This window comes from Micropterus dolomieu, linkage group LG02 (genome assembly GCF_021292245.1).
Source record: "Micropterus dolomieu isolate WLL.071019.BEF.003 ecotype Adirondacks linkage group LG02, ASM2129224v1, whole genome shotgun sequence".
Taxonomy (NCBI): domain Eukaryota; kingdom Metazoa; phylum Chordata; class Actinopteri; order Centrarchiformes; family Centrarchidae; genus Micropterus; species Micropterus dolomieu.
This window is the reverse complement of record NC_060151.1, coordinates 18,326,999-18,344,252: the sequence shown is the minus strand read 5'-3', so window position 1 is coordinate 18,344,252 and position 17,254 is coordinate 18,326,999. Positions and strand designations below refer to the sequence as shown.

The 17,254-nt window shown below is 38.7% G+C and overlaps 2 protein-coding genes across 2 annotated transcripts; one reads left to right on the top strand and one right to left on the bottom strand.

Moving 5' to 3' along the window:
- The first annotated feature begins 6,603 nt into the window (after nucleotides 1–6,603).
- Nucleotides 6,604–7,507, top strand: med9 (mediator complex subunit 9). Its single transcript, XM_046040412.1, has 2 exons — nucleotides 6,604–6,738; nucleotides 6,963–7,507. Exons 1-2 carry the CDS (start codon nucleotides 6,611–6,613, stop codon nucleotides 7,180–7,182), a joined length of 348 nt encoding a protein of 115 aa, XP_045896368.1. The 5' UTR covers nucleotides 6,604–6,610; the 3' UTR covers nucleotides 7,183–7,507.
- An 890-nt stretch (nucleotides 7,508–8,397) lies between these two features.
- On the bottom strand, nucleotides 8,398–9,697 carry LOC123964619 (dexamethasone-induced Ras-related protein 1-like). The gene is made up of 2 exons (XM_046041493.1): nucleotides 9,427–9,697; nucleotides 8,398–9,308 (listed from the first exon to the last, which is right to left on the bottom strand). The coding sequence occupies exons 1-2, from the start codon at nucleotides 9,695–9,697 to the stop codon at nucleotides 8,785–8,787; spliced, it is 795 nt and encodes a 264-aa protein (XP_045897449.1). The 3' UTR covers nucleotides 8,398–8,784.
- Nucleotides 9,698–17,254: the final 7,557 nt, after the last annotated feature.

Genomic DNA, 17,254 nt, shown 5'->3' with positions numbered 1-17,254 from the left:
CAAATTGTGCCTGAGCTGACCAAATAGATGGAAAAAAGGCCATGACCATCCAGGAAAGTGGACTGTGACTCTTGACTCTAGATCCACTTCCCACACATTTCATGTAGTTAGGAACATTTTGGACAAAGTGGAAAATGCAGACAGAAACATTAGCCCTTAAAGCTCCCTCAAAGGTGCACTCTAAAATTGTGGTGGCTACGACTTTTTCTCCATAATCCAATGAGACTAAAAAATTCAAGTATTTGGGCTCAAAGGGTGAGACAGCCCCTAATTTATTTCCCTTTACATGTTACATTAGACAAATCCTGTCCCAGAGATTTGTATAACCTTTGGGTAGTTTGAGCAATATAAATACATTCATTAGTTCATTCATTCAGTTTTAAGCATAGACTAATTTTATTACTGTTTGTCCTTAATAGAAGTCAAATACAGTGTGAATGTTTTTTCTGTATTGTGTTTTGCAGTAATTTGTAATTCGTTTTTTTGTTGTTATGTACATCTTCATTTGTTAATCTGGAGTGCATAGCTCTTCATATATACTATAGTTTCTTGGTATACGTTTCCAGGCTTAGACATTCAGTCCTACATATTCTTTACCTTTCAGCTCAGGTCACTGGTCATTGTTGTTTTCTGATTTTTGTGCACCTCCTCTATTAGGAGGAGAAGAAACTTCAGGGCTGTTCATACACAGATGGAACCTATAATGCAAGCATAGCCTAGGCCTATTCTCTTAGCTGATTGGTGTTTGAACCTCACATGTTTACGGAAATTGCTACCTCAGCTGTTACGCTTATAGCTGAAACATGTTTTTGTCCATAATAAACAAGAAGACTTTTTATCAATGAGTGCCGGTGTTCAGTTTGTTTTGACCCTTGTTGTGACCAAGCACCAGACACAGTGTTTAAGATTTCCAAGCACTTTGTGACCGGATGACCCGAAAAATGCATGACTAGGAAGCATTGTTTATTCAATTAAATGTGACTGTTAGGAATGAGTAATTATCAGCAGCTGACTAGTATCTACTTTCTCTGGTTCTCATAAAGTTTGAAAACGTTTCTTTCCAAGGAACTTCTCTGGACTCAGGACTCACATGAGGGGAAAACATTTCCTGTGAAATTAAACTTTCCTTCATTCTCAGCATTTCTTAGGTTTAATAAATTCACAGTATCAAATAAAAAAACATTGTTGGAAAATAACAGTTTTAATCATGCACAGCTCAGAGAGTGAACGTATCTCTCAGAAGCATGCTAAGATTAGACCACAGATCAGCAGACAGGACATCTGCATCCTGCCAGCGCTCTACCAGAGATGCGAGGAGGTGACACCTCCTCCATCTGTTGGAAGCCTGTCAATGGCCCTTTTACGTCATCACAGTGGCTGGCTGGGGCAAGGCAAGCCAGTTGGGGAGTGCAATCCAGGGTTTTAGCTGCAAGTGGCCTCAAGTCACCCAGGCCGAAAATTTATCCAGAACTCCCCTGTTAGTCATAAATTGATAAGTTTACTCTGAGCTGCATGTGGGATCTTTTCCAGAAACATACTAGGGTTTCACCACTGGAGTCCCTACATGGGAACTCCTGTTTGGAGACAGAATTTGGCTCCCTTTCACATGGATTTTACTCATTTTTATGTTGTAAGTGACATTCTATTTAAAGAAATTTGTTTTTTTTTTCATGAGGAATACAATGAAAACATTTTTCCTTGAAATTTGTTAGAAGCATAGAAGATAATGGCATGCAGGCATTTTGTGTAAATCTAGACTTCCTTAAGAAACACAGAAGCAATTGAGACACTATTGACACAGAAATGCTGATGAATTTATAATGAATGTAATGGTACTTTAATAAATAGACAGTGGGTTGAATAAATACTGCATATCTCACAGAGCATAATGGTAAACATTACAATCCAGTCAACACAAGGAAAAGATATTTTTTGCCTTCCTCCACCTATTGTTGCTGAGACGAGGGAATTGTATGAGAACTGCAGGAGCAAAAGGGAGTGTGAATAGAAGTTGAGTGAATGTAAACTCATAAAGAAAGTTTTTTTTCCCTTAATTGCATTAGAGGCCTGCTGATTTTCCCATTTGAAGAACCAAAGCTAGTTCACTGAGGAAGCTCTAGCAGAATCATTGCTTCATTAATAGTTCCAATAATCTGCAGACTGTGTGAAGGACCTGTACACTAGACTGAGGAAAGATAATGTTTAGAACATAAATGACAGCATTTACATTTACATAACATCTGCCAATATATTTGCCATGACTTTTTGACAGCTTTTATGTGACCTAAAAGCTGTCAAAAAGTCATGGTTAATTTCACATAAGTCACTGTTAATTTCACATACATCACATTAGAAGTTTTCACCATCTCTGAGAAAAAGAGAAATCCTTATTTGCCTTTGAAAGTATTTAAAAATATAAAAGTTTGAAATATTCTTTTAATGTATATATTATGAAGACATCTAATTTGACAAGTTTGATGGAAGTCAGGCTCTGTACTGTGGTGATTTGAACAGCAAGATTACAAAAACAACGAAAAGCTAGATGACATAACCAAAGTATAAAGCTCGTAAATGATGTCTGCTGTCATCCTCATATCATCACTGTCATTAACTTTCTAAATAAAACATTGCTTGAATATTCTGAAAAGTGGTCCACAGAGGGATCATAGATGGATAACTATTAGTATACAATGATTTACATCCTTAAGTAGCCACAAGTAACCATAGCTGTATATTTTAAGCATGAATATGATTTCCAAAAATCGGCGCAGAGATTGTGATTCTATTGCAACAAGTAGATATTAAACAACATTTTCAGTTAAATACGCATTCATATGTAAACATATATAATCATTAATGGGACTACGTGGCTAACATAAATCCTACCATTGCTTGTAATCCAGACAGAAGATGCAAATGAGGATGTCACAAGATTAACAGCATAAGCATTTACTTCTCTATCTAAGCAATAAGATAATAAAGTTTGTTGCTTTTTTCTTGCCGTTATTCGTGAAATAGCTTGCTGGCTAATTGCCTTTCCTTCCAAAGGATCAAAGACACAAGACAGCCAAATAGATATCAGTGATTCTGCCCAACATGACTGTGAGCTAACAAGCTTCTTCCTGTCTTGTGGCCAATTCCCCAGCTGTAAATGGGTCAAATTCAGAATGTATCAGTATGACATATATCTCACAATAAAAAACGTATCTTATGTAACCTAATCTTACCTGGATAGGAAATTCTACTACCTTTACTATTGTCACACACACGTCATTTTACTACATGACACAGCTGTGATGAGTCTAACTACAGTTACAATGTGCACTTTATTCCAATCGAGCATGTTCAATTTATTTTTGCAGGATGCAATTGCTGGGTCATGAAATGGCCTACTTTTGTTTTTTAGAACACATAAAAGTGAGGTGTCAGAGCTTTCCCCATGACCCAAATGGTAAAACACGGCTGCATAATGCCCTACAAACTCAAAACTGGGTCACAGGCGCTAACTCTGTAAGTTTCAGCAGTACATAAAGCTCAAAATGAATACTGCTACTTTGCGTCTTGTAAGATCACCAGCACTACCACTCAGTAGGCGTGACCAAGGAAAATGTTTAAAAAGTCTCACGTCTAAACTTGAGGTTACGTCTCACTATAACTGCTCTTAATTAGGTCCCCAATGGCTGTGTCATGGCTAATGAGAATATGTCCCTTCAGTGTTTACCAGGTGTGGGCAAAGTGTGTGTGGGAAACAGAGGGGATTAGGTGCTCTGATATCCTTTGATTAGAACATATAGCAGTGAAAATATATAGGTCAGTGAGGTTTTGAAGATCAAAAGATAAAATCAAATCGCTTAAATGAAAAGATCATGTACAATTCCAACAGCTACAGCAAAGGTCAAGGGCCTGTACGGCAAGCCTGCTACCGCATGTGGATTTATGCTTTTAAAAGACAATACACCTCTGATACTTTACAGATGAATTAAGTATATTGTTAACACAGTTTGTAATTTGTGATGCTGTTCATAACGGGTGTCTAATCCCTCCATCTGCAGGAAGATAAGCAACTCAATAAAAACTACACATGGCCACATTACCAATATTAACTCACTCTGACTTGTCAGTAGTCTGACCTAAGAGAGCGTATTGTAAAATCATTTAAGTTGCCAGGTTAATGAGGTTTACAACTTGCCTGATATCACAGGAAAATGGGTCAATGGAGGGGGAGAAAGAAAAACAGGGTCGTTTCTTATTTGCAGAGCTACCGTATTGTGCTGTGTATCTCATAGACCGGAAACACTAATGATGCTCACCCCTGTCCATATTTTGTTTAGTCACCCTTTTCATTGTGTATCATTAATCTAATTTCAACACAAAGCAGCCATGTACACCAGACAAGGAAGATAGATGGATACCCAGAGAGAAATGCATGACCTGAATACAATTCTTCACCGATCCATAGATTAGACTTAGTATGGCTCATTGCAGTCCATCATGCACACTAATGTTTACACAGGTGCCACGTTCAGTGCTTAAGGTTGCTAGGTAGTGGCATGAGAAGCATTTATTACAGGCCATCACATGTCAGGCTTGTTTGTTCTGTGTATTAATAGATTATCTGTGGCCTATTTCAGGAGGAATATAGGCTATTAGGGGTTTCATTCAAAAGAGAATCAATTTGGGCAACAGTCTTAAATAAATAGCAGGATAACTAAAACCCCCTAGACTGGGGTTGCCTGAAAAAGAAAATCATATTATTCATATATCTAAAAATATATTTTTGACACGAACCCGTGATAAAAAAGGAAAATTTGTTTTCTGGTGACACATACAGTATGGTCATATTGTGAAGATGCAACATGTAAATCCTACAATTAGGCAAAAGTGAAGCAAGCACGGTCAGAGGTGGGTAACCTTCCATCCATCCATCCATCATCAACCACTTATCCTGCAGAGGTGGGTAGAGTAGCAAAAATTTGTACTCAAGTAAAAGTACTGTTACTTTGCAAAAACAAGTACTCAAATAGAAGTAGTGGTCATCAAAATAACTACTTGAGTAAGAGTTCAAAAGTATTTACTGAAAGAATTACTTGAGAAGCGAGTTACTAAAGAAATTTAAAAAAAAACAACAAAAAAAACACTTTTCCCCCAAGTCCATTTTTTGTGGATTTGAGTGGAATTATTTCAGCTGCTGATGGTCTTCCTTAGGGAAAGTTAAAGAAGCAAACATAAATTTGTATTTATTTAGTGACCAAATGAAAGGTCATCATATCCTGATTAGATAACCTGCCATATATACACCAGGACAGTATTCCCAGTGTGATTACAAAATACTTCCTGTTAGTACGCCAATAAATAAAGATTGTTTAAAAATATACATTCTTTCCTTGTCTCCCATAATAAATAATGATTTGGCAAAAAATCTAATTAGGTGATGATACTGTGATGTTTTATAATTTTATTGCCTATAAAATACAGGTGTGTTCCATTCTTCACTTTTACCTGAGGAAGAGCATTTGTGGTTCTAACATTTTATCAGTCACAGCCACATGAAAAACACGACTTGGGGGGAAAGCCCCAGTGTTTTGTTTTTTGTCTTTTTTTGTTTGTGCACAATTTGGTCTCTTTTCACAGGCTACACCAATGAACATGAATAGTAAATGCACACTGCTCATACACTATTTACATCACGGCAGAAAGCAGGAGTATGTTTGAAGCATGATATACAGTGTGTAGCTTTATTAAAAGCATATTAGCATTTACTCACCAGACACTGCTCTCTGCTCTCTGATGTACTGACTTCACAACAGGAACCCGCTACACTGTGCACTAAATTTTCATCTGTATTTATTATAGACTGTATATTAACTGCAAGCAGTCGTCCTGCCATGAGTCATGGATGCGTGCCTGCAGTAGGATTACAAGGCACTAGCAGACTTGGGATCAGCTGACCACCTACCTCTTAACAGATCATGAATGCATAAAATAATAAATAACTAAAAGTAACACGATGGATGTATCCAAATTGAATGGAGTAAAATTAATGATTTTTCTCTAAAAATCTACTCAAGTTAGAGTAAGCATATGATGCTTTAAAACTACTCTGACAAGTATAATTAACTCAAAAAAGTTGGAGTCGGTATACATGTAGCGGAGTAAATGTAACTCGTTACTACCCACCTGGTGAAACTTTTTAAACCACATTTTTGTTGTGAAATTTAGGCCTACTGTAAGAATGAAATCCTCTCTGTTTAGCTTGTATGATAACCTCCTGGGATCAATCAGCACATTTATACACAGCTTGACAATAAGATAAATTTAGAAAAAGAACACTTTGTTTTTATTAATTTCTGATTACCAAGCACCCAAATGATAATTAAAATACTATAAGGCTGTGCCATAATTAACTAAAATAAATCTATTAGAACTTGGGACCATTTGTTTTTTTTCAATAGCTAATGTAGCCTGTTTCAAGCAGTGTCGGTGAAAGTTTACAAATTATGTGTGCCAAAATGAAAAAGTAGTCCCACTTTGGTATTTTGGAGGTGTTAAGTCACTTTTTCAGTGTGATCTAGAAATTCAAAAGTTGTTTCTTTTGTAGTGACGTCATCACATGACGCCATACGTACAGTATCTGCGCCGCGAAGCAGGAAGCGTGATGGCGGTACAGGCTCAACCAAAACAAGAGAAAGAGAGCGACGATTGCTCTTTGCTGCCTTTAGTTCATGATATTATCAAATGGTAAGACTGTCAGCACATCCGTGTATGTTATGTGTTGATTCATGACTCTGTGAAAACCTCTTGTCGTCGTTTTGGTGGGGTTGCTACGCTTGTTGTTAGCTAATGCTAACGTTAGCTATCGGTTAGTTAACGTTACAGCTAGGTAGACTAGAAAACGACAATGGTCGAAATAACATAAGAACATGGACATAATGTTTTCTCTTGTTCACGTTATTTTCTTTAAGCATGGACAAGGACAGTCAGGATGTCCACCAAGAACTGGCCAAGCTGAAGGCAAAGATTCAGGAGGCTCGGGAGAAGATATCCAACATGCCCGGGATAGACAGCAGTCCGCTGGAGCAGCAGCAGCAGCTAGACACGCTGCGGGAGCAGGTCCGCACCAAGAACCAACTGCTGCAGAAATACAAAAGTCTGTGCATGTTTGACGTGCCAAAAGCGTCATGAAAGGGAAGCGTGGGTTACTGCAATGACTGGAAAAAGATCACAGACAGTCGAGGTGCATGAAGGAATTTCTGTTTTCATCCTCGCCCATGTGGCAGACAAATGTGATTTCAGAAATACGGGATGGACGTTTGTATGAACAAGGACTTATTTTTCCTCAGTTGCATCGCATTGCAAGATATTTTTGAACGTCAGTCCTGCTTTTGTCATTATTTTTTTAGTATTGCGAGAATACAAAGTTATTTATGTAGCATTTGTATTAAAAGCAGTGTTTGATTTTGTTATCTTTTTATGTTCTTATTTTTCAATTAAATGCATTGATTAAGAACTGATTAGCCCAACGCCTTTTTTATTGAGCCTACTACACATTCTTTTAAGTAGACCCGCAATAATTTATCGATTAGTTGTCAACTATTAAATTAATCGGCAACTATTATGATAATTTTATTGGTTTGAGTCATTTTTTAAGAAAGAAATAGTTAAAATTCTGATTACAGCTTCTTAAATGTAAATATGTTCTGACTTCTTTACTTTGACAGTAAACTGAATATCTTTGGGTTGTGGACAAAACATTATATATGTGCTTTGGGAAACACTGATCGGCATTTTTCACCATTTTCTAACATTCTGTTGACCAAACAACTAATCGATTAATTGAGAAAATAATCGACAATGAAAATAATTGTGAGTTGCAGGCCTACATTTAAGCAAGTGGCCTTCATCATTATTTAAGCATCTTTTTGATGCAATTAAACTATCAGTATGCAAAGTGATCATTTTTCCAAAGGAAAAACAAAGACTAGAGCACGCTGATTGATTTGCTGCCTTTAATTGAGACTATATGTTTCGGCACTATTTCATCAGTCCAAATAAATGATCATTCATTTTGTTTGATAGTTTTAGACTTGAGGGGATTTAGGGTGATTCAAGGTCCAATGGTTCAATAGTGGAATGCGTGTATCCACATTTAAACTGTGAAAGTGTTTGAAACAGTGTGGAGAGTGTGTTTAACATTCCTAATGGACCCTCAGTTCAGTATGCTGCAGTTTTGACATCATTTGTCTGCCTGTGTATGAAGTGACAGAATGAGCTATATCTTATTTTAACAAAGGGACGACATTTTCCAGTATGAAATGTGCATAACTGTGTGCAGTGTTTAACTTCATTGTGTTTTGCTTGAAAGTGCAGAGGAAGACAGTTTGAAAGTAACAAGTGGGTTTTATTTTCTCTTTTCTGCAAAAGTTGACGTGGACATAATAAATATACATTCAGGTTCAAATTTGTTCATAATGCAACAAACATTCAAGTTCCATCAAGTCTGAAAAAACTAGCTAAATGTAAACATTCATTTCTCCAGTGCCTTTCTCGGCAAGCTAATGTAGAGGCAGATTTTACAGCATTTTCAGAGCATCTACTGCATCACCACACGGGGGTTAGGCCTATGAGCAGAACCACTAGCCCCATGTGTGTCAGCAGAGCTTGGATCACAGTGTGTCACTGTCGCCTCAGAGGCTGATGTCTACAGTATTTGGACCTATGTGCCCTGTATGCAGAACAGCTGGCCGCTTCAGCTCTGGAAAGTCTCACAGAAAGGCAAAGAACATGTCAGCATATGACGCAGCTTTTCTCTTTGGTCTGGCTGCCTCCTACAGCTTTTTCCTTTATGTACATCAAGTCACTGTGCACGCTGGGTCTCCGTGCAAACGGCGCCACAATCCCATATGCGTTCCCATCTTTGCACTTCTTGTTTCTGAAGGACTTTCTGTGAAGAACCTCGCAGTACTGCAGGGAAACTTTGCAGTGCCGGTCGGGGCTCATTTCGTTAGGCAGCTTGGCCATGGTGAAGAGAGTCTGGAACATTTGGTCTACGTTGGTGTTCTTCTTTGCTGAAATTTCAAAGTAAGCGCAGTGCTCGTCTCCACCAACCAGCTGCTCGATCTCGTCCTCTTGCACCTCGCGGTAAAAGTCCCTGTCGCACTTGTTGCCGCAGATGACCAGCGGGACGTCGACGTTCTCCTTGGTTTTGTTTCGCAGGCAGGACTTGGTCTCATAAATCTGGCGCTTCAGGCGCTGCACCTCCTGGAAGGAGTCTCTGTTATCCAGGCTAAATACCAAGATGAACACATCACCTAAAAACACAAGAGAACACAGGTTCAATACAAAATAATAACAACATTTTAACAGTAGTGAACTCTGTAAACAGCAGCATGCTCTGTGGGCTTGAAGTGGTTTTAAAGCTAAACTCACCGGTAAGAATTGAAAGTCTCCTCATTGCAGGGAAGGGATGATTTCCAGATGTGTCCAAAATGTCCAGTTGATAAACGTCTCCCCTGATGCTGTACAATTTCCTGTGAAAGTCCTCAATAGTGGGTGTGTACTGGTCATCAAACCTCTCGTTCAGAAACCGAGAGATGATGGCTGTCTTCCCAACTTTAGTGGAGCCCAGAATCACCATCCGGTGGCAATTCTTGGCCGGTATGTCGAAGTCATTCTCGGAAGGTGACATTTTCTTAATCATACTTGCAGTAGCGGATAGTTGGCTCTGTAGCAAGATATGGCTTTAAATCCTTTCAGCGATGTGAGGGCTCTTAACCTTGCTCTCACCTTCTCTATGAAGCCAGAGGATAGCAGGCTGGAAATATATAGGGGAAGTTCGCCGCGCCTCCCCAACGCGTCATGCGTCACGCTCCAGTTTGGAGAGCTGGAGCAAGACCCGAAATTATATTGTTACTATGGCTGTTTTTGTGCGTCAGCCCTGTCAACCCCTCATAGGCAGAAAACGGGAAAGCGATGGGCTTGTTTTCATGTATTGTAATAATTGTTAAAACATTTTGTCATATTTTCGCGCGTAATTACCACAAATGAACTGCGATAGTGTTATTTGAAAAAGATTAAAAGGACAGGCACAGTATGCACAATTGCTTGTAGTGTGTGCATTATAATAATAATAGTTTAAATATATTAGACAAAAGGATTGCAGCATCTCCCGTTAACCTCGTATGTGCATGCGCCAGTCTTTGTCGCTGTAGAGGTGCAGGCACCTTAAGCAACAGTCAAATTGACTGTTATCTTTTCCTTAGTATCTTGACATGCTGGGATCAATAAAGTATTTCTGATTCTGAAAATGTTTTATTTACTCAAATTTATTTTATGTGTGACTGTCTATCCATTTTGGGTTTTAATCTAATTTATTGTTTTTAGTATTTCTTTCTTTCTGTATTGCTCTTGTGCATTAGTCTCAAATTGTCTACTGTTTGTTTGTATTTTTTCTCAGCTTATATTTCCTAAGGGTACTATACAGGTGATTATTATACTATAGGGGACAGTTCTCATCAGTAGGACAACTGAGAGTCTTAGAATGTAACAGGCAAGTACATTACATTTTCCTTTGACAACTGTCACATGCTATAAGAATGAAAACAATATCCAGTCCAGATGAATAAACAGGCGTGAATTTGAACAGGAGTTTCCCGATTAAAAAAGTTAAAATAATACCTTTAGAAGTTTGTTGCAGTGCTATTGTTCAGATGCTTTAACATGGTTAGGGTTCAAGGAGATACTTAATGGATTTATCCACCTTCTAAAAAATTAAAGCTTGTACAAGCAAAATGTCAGATCATTGTGAATGTAAGAAACACTGCACAAATGTCACAATGACAAATAAAAAACAAAAACAAAAAAACTACAACTGAACAGCTAGGCGTAACTGGTGCCTGGAAACCATCCAATCCAATTGGTATCGACTTTCTCATGTGAGTTAATTAAAGTACCCCACAGATAGTCTAAAGATAGAGCCCGCTGTTTGTGACTGAAACTCTGCTTATCCACTTTTCCACCTTAACCAATTATCACCTTCCATTTATCTTCTCACCTGTGAATCAGTGTAGAAAGAGTAAAAGGTCTTGTAAAAGCAAAAGTGATGATTCACATGTTACTCACGCTGCCAACTGTCAATGTCTGCATCTGGTACAATCTCTTTTTCCTAATTTATTATTTTTGTAAGTTGGCCCTTGTTATTTGATAAGCTATGAGTTTCATATTACTTCCTGCACTTGCTGTTGTTGTATCAGTCCTGTGATTTGTTTTAATGTGTAGAAAGAATAGTTAAAAACATAAAGAGATAATATCCCCTCTGTTTATCTCACTGACCTCATACACACTTACACTCCATCTCGCTCCCTGCGGCCTTCCACAACAAGTCTTCTGGCACAACCAGCCATCAGCCTCAGCACAATGGGTGCTAGGTCCTTCTCCTACGCTGCACCCAAACTTTGGATCGCCCCCCCAACCCCCCATCCATATACTGGACTCTATTACAAAATGCAAAACTGCTCTTAAAATCCATCTTTTCATATTAGCATGCTCACTGTAATAATGTCTAACACTGACTTGGTCTCATAAATCAGATTTACCTGTTGATGCATAAATTATACCTGCTTTTTAAGAGTCCTGAGATTATTCTCAGGATTTTTTTTTTATTTCTTCCCTGTGCTATTTAATGGCCATTTTGATGGCAGTTTGTACTCGATTGCTGTCAGTGTGTCAAGATGTACATGCATGCATCATCACTGGATTAAGGTGAAGTAAGACAGGTTCAGAAGGTTGAAAAATTATCATATTTTATACAGTATCCACAAAAAGTCTATGAAAAACTAGATTTCATGTGAAACCTAAAACTTGCCAACACTGATGACCTTTTTTCACCCTCTGTGGGGCACTGCGTATGAAATCAGATAGGTGTACTTAAGCCTGGTTGTTAAAGGCTTGAGCGATGAGTTTGTGCAACCTGGGTGGAGTGGACCAGTGCTACACCTTTGACTATTGGTCAGTAATTAAGCCAGTGTGTTCCCAGCGATGTGTATAACAGGACACGTGCTGATGGTTTGTTCAGCAAGGTACTGCCATAACACTGGCCTGCACAAAAGCACAATGGAGGGAATATCATGTTCTCATCTCTAGCGAAACACATCTGATTTAACTCTTATGAACTATTAATATGGTACTTGAGGGGTTTTTCTTTATGTATTGATTAAGTCCAGATTTAAGCATGTCCTTATCTAGCATATACCCAGAGAGGTTAATATCTATTTATAATAATATAAAAAATTATATAAAAGCATGGTATTTAGATTAGAATGGATATTTGACAAATTTCTTGGTAACAACTGATATAGAACAGGTCATGGCAAGAATGTAGCCTGCAGAGTTTCTGTATTTGGTTGGTCGTGGAAGGAGAAACATCAACATTTTCACTGTGAATTCTCTTGAACCTCAATGACAAATACACAGACCCTGGATGCTCAGTCCCAGAAAAGACAAACCCACAGTAATGTATGATGTGTCTTAGAGGCACTATCTCTTTATTTGCTGTGGGCTTCTTGACTCTTGTCTTTAGTCTTAAAACGGGTATGGGTCCCAACCTGCAGCCTCTCTGTGTCAAAAAGATGCTCTCTGTTACATAGCTGGGCCTCGACACATGCACTGTCCTGGCAACGTGACCCTCAAGCAGAGTAAACACACCGGCTGCAGCCCGCAGAGGCCATGGCCAATCATACACATTAGGCTCATTTCCTTTTCAGCCATGTTTGCCTTCATCAATTAGTAAAGAGGACAGAAAAAACTGCGGGGGAAAGATGCCATGGATCTGGTGAAGTGATTCAACCAGTGGCCATAAATCTACATCTTTGATGTTGTGTCTGTTTTCAGCATGGTCACAGCAAAGCTGTTTTATTGGTAGGGTACCAATCCTGTAAAAAAAAAAATATGAACAAGGACCTTGGATTGTCTACTTATTTTTGCAGTGAAAATACCATAAAGGCTGAGGACACAGCTGAGGCAGACTGTGGAGAAGCAGTCTGAGTAGTAGTGATGTGCGGATCGATCCTAAAGTATAGATATTTCTGATACCAACGTTTCCTGCTCTAGGATCGATACTCATATAAAAGGATCGATATCTAACCTCAGTAATTTGGAGTGAGTGTGTGTTTTAACATAAGTATCTTACTGTCACCCGGATGGTCTAATTATTGGCTACTTCGTTGATAGGAACTACTTTTCATTCCGCCTGTCAAAGTCATGCTTTTGCTATGGCTCTGTGACGGAGCTTCTTGGAAGTGAGCCGCTGTAGCCCTGTACATTTCTCGCTATTGAATACTGACTATGGCTGACTGTAAAAGCAGTTAAGTTTGACTGTATTTTAGCTGTGAAGGTAATAATGTTGCTCTGTGTGATGTGTGTGCAAAGACAGTGAAATACTTTGGCAACACTGCAAACTTCGCTAAACATCTGAGACTAAGTCAAAATAATATGATGATGTTATGAAGCAGAAGTTCTGAGCATTAAAATGAAAGAATTTAATTGTTAAAACATTTTGTCATATTTTAGTAGTTTGATGTCTTGTCATTCATACAGAAACGGGAGGAGTGAGGTCACACTAAACTATAACAATATAACTATAACTATAAACAAAAATTTTTAAAAAAGTATTGGTATTGGTATTGGTATCGGCAATACCAGCCAATGATATTACTTGGTATTGGATCGGATAGGAATTAAGTGGTATCGCACGTCACTGCTGAGTAGTTTTTGCGAAGAGGGGATTTTTGTCTCCACCATCATGTATTTGGTTGTGTGTGTATCTGTCCGCTGATCATCTTGCATACTAGTGGACTCATTAGCCTAATATTTTTGTGCACATATATGACTGTATGCTCAAGGACCTCTTGTGGTTGCAGTGAATTGCAATTTAAAAAAAAAAAACAACTTCTCTGTTCTACACCGCCATTGACTGCTGACTTCTTACTCCTCTTAGGTGCTGCAAGTTATCAACAACTGCTTCAGTTTGGAACCTTGTCTCCGCTGGGGTACTGAAGGGCCAATAAAGCTTCATGAAGCTTCAACTTTCTTTATAATTGTGCCAGAAAAGATTTGAAGCTTCTGGGCTTCAAACTCAGCAAACATAGTGACACCTGGTGGCTTGAAAAACTTTTTAAGACTGGAACCAAAGGACTGCCACAACTTACTAATATTAACACTTCTAGTCTCTTTTATGTGTGCATAAAAGTGCCAGAATTGCTGAATTAAATATAAATGTTATTGTGCAACATGTTACAGTAAAATAATTATGTAAACATTCTGCAAGTTTTAGTGTTAACCAGGAACATGGAGCTGACCTCTCAAAAAACAGACCGAGTGTGGGCTCATGTTTTTCTAAACTTTATGGTGGCTATTTATGTAACATTTAATAGTCTCATTGTGATGTGATTGGAGTGTGAAATTCATTAAATTAGCCTATTCCTTTTATTACATTATTTGGTATCAGGAAGAAATGTCCTCATACTTACGATTATGACTTTCTAATGTTCATTGCAATATTTCTCCTCTCTTCTTATCCCATGTGCCGATCACAGAGTTTAGCTGTAAAACCTTAAACGAGTAATGTGTAGAACTCTCCACTGTCAAATTCATACTCCAAAAAAATAGGAAGCAGCCTCTCACATATCAGGTCATAAGGCAACTAACTTAACAGTTCTTTTAGCTGAATAGTCCGGAATAGTTCAGAACCGGAGCCTGGCGAGCAGACCACAGAAGCAGTCGCAGCAGCCTTAGAGTGAACCAGAACAAAACACAGCCTCCAGCATCGAAGGAGGCCATTTTGACAACAGGGAATACAGTATCGAGGTGATTTAGAGTGGCCCTGACCAGGACTCACAGGGACGACAAAGCCTTGAGTTCAGGCAGGCACAGGACGCTGGAGAGGAGTGAGAGGGAGGTTGGGCATCAGAGAGGCAGTGACAGCACGCAGAGTCAGAATATTTTCACATCTTACTAACGACTAAACCAGTGTTGGTGATTGTTGGAACAGTGGAAAGATAACCAAGATAGGTCTGGTCATGGTCTTCGGAGTTTTATTTTGTTTCTGCTGAGTTTGTTTTACAATGAGTTATGAGGCAGTTAGCTTGGTGAAAGAGAAACTTAAATTCAATTGGGTACAGTTTCTGTTTGAAAGAATATTTCCTTACTTGACATTTTGTGAATTTATTATTTTATTTTGTTTATTAGCTGAAAAAAGCTAGGAGAGCTTGTGTAACATGAAACCACGAGGGGTGCCTGAGCTACACTGTTGAGAGGTGAAACATCTTCAGTTATCTTCAACCAAGTCCAGCTGACCTAGATGATTGAGAATCTTCACAAACAGCTCTACATCACGAGTCTGGCACACTTTTTTACACAGTTCATATTTATAAAAAAAAAAACAAAATTCCTAGACAGGATTTTTGGAATTCTTCAAAAGTATCACATTGACAATCCTGTCTATCAGAGTGTGAATTATGATGCAGATTGATACCTAGTTGCAGATTAACATTTCTATTTTTAACGATAGATAACCACAAAGTATTTGATGTGCGTCCCTATGTTCTATCAGGTGCGTTGGCAAAAAACAAACAAACTTTGTCTGATTCAGCACAGGTGTGGGTCCCAGAATAAGCCCAACATTACATCAGATGCATACATGCTGATGTAATTGATGGTGATTTTGCAAATTATGAATTTTAGAGGTTTGTGTAGTCTTGAGGGAGGTTTGTGCTTCCTGAGGACTTTTTAGTTACATGAAATGTACAGTATGTTTTCTTCCTTGGCATGAACACGAGTTAAAGTAAACTGTGGCAAAGATTAAGTCCAACATATGGACTTAATTTTGTTCCCTTCCTTCTGTTCAAAATCCCTGACCTCACAGGATGAGATATCACAAAACACTAATAAATTAGCTGTTTTTGTGTCCATGTAATCTGTTTACATGCCCCAGTTTGCTTGCAACTAACGGGAGAGTGGGGCTACAATTTGTGTAATAAAGAGGTGTTTGTCGTGTAAGTCTAGTCAGCTGTGTTTATTGGAATAAGCAAGTGCCATGGGTGGATAATTTGTTCAAACTATCTATCTATTTTCTCTCTGTAGCAACACTACTGTCTAATTCTATTCAGTGAGATACAATCAGCCCCTATGGGCAGATCAGATTTAGTGAATTCAGTCTTCCTGGTGAAGCCACCTGATCTTGCATGCTGGAAGGAGGGGTCATTCTGTGTTTACATGGCGTGAGACATGGGGATGTTGCGTGTCAGGCCGGGCCATCTTTCGGAGAAACTGTTGAATGAAGCATGAGCCTGTGCTTTCCAATACAAAGGCTACAGGTTTCAGAGCCAATCAGAGTTCTGGCCTCGGTTTAGGTTTAGTTTGCCGACCACCTGTGTTTTGATAAACCGACAATCTGTCAACTGTGTTATTATCTGTGACATGCAACCTGATGGTGGACTCCTGCATGACAGCCTGCATGACGTACAACGTAAGGTTGTAAATATATGAATCAAAACATCACTCTGTCTAGTAGGGTGACACCTGTGTTTTTAGAACTTTATTGAGTTTTATTTATGTTCTTGACCCGAGAGAGTGTGTTGGGTACCAATTTCATCTCACTCTGAGGGAAACAAAACCAGAAAATTGTCATGTTTGATCCATCAGTGTTTAGCTTTTTGAGAGATAATGATAGTGAAACAAGACAAAGCAGGTTGTTAGAACTATCAGCAGTGTATTTTTTAGATTTCCAGCCTCTCTCTGTGAGTTAACAGAAAAGATGTGGCAATGCTTGATAACCTCACATACACCCAACAGACGGTGGTTCAGAGGATTCTCCTTGTCTGACCTGCATGACCTGAAATTCTTTTGAACAGGTAATTTTCCTAATGGACTGAAGAGCAGTGAACACACAGAGATCTTAACTCACCACACAAAAGCCCGTCAGCTCTACAGAGCTTTATAGTGTGTTTCAGCTTATAATTTTGCAACCAAACAGCAGACAGGAAAAGTTAGCGTAGTGTAGCATAGTAGCAAAAGAGCCATACATTTCACTCAAGAGTTATTGGAGACCTAAAATGTCAAATAGAACAGTCAATATTGGACTTGGATTCATCAGATGGCCAGAAACATGACTCCAAATGAATGCTGCTCCGCGTCTGCTGGATGTGTTAATAAGCAACTGTTTAATAACACGTTGGCCATATCAGCTTTGTAAGGCCACATT

Coding starts and splice junctions, on each gene's coding strand:
- med9 (XM_046040412.1), top strand. CDS start 6,611: ATGACGCCATACGTACAGTATCTGCGCCGCGAAGCAGGAAGCGTGATG. Junction 6,739..6,962: donor GTTCATGATATTATCAAATG/GTAAGACTGTCA, acceptor ATTTTCTTTAAG/CATGGACAAGGACAGTCAGG.
- LOC123964619 (XM_046041493.1), bottom strand. CDS start 9,697: ATGATTAAGAAAATGTCACCTTCCGAGAATGACTTCGACATACCGGCC. Junction 9,309..9,426: donor GAGACTTTCAATTCTTACCG/GTGAGTTTAGCT, acceptor TTGTGTTTTTAG/GTGATGTGTTCATCTTGGTA.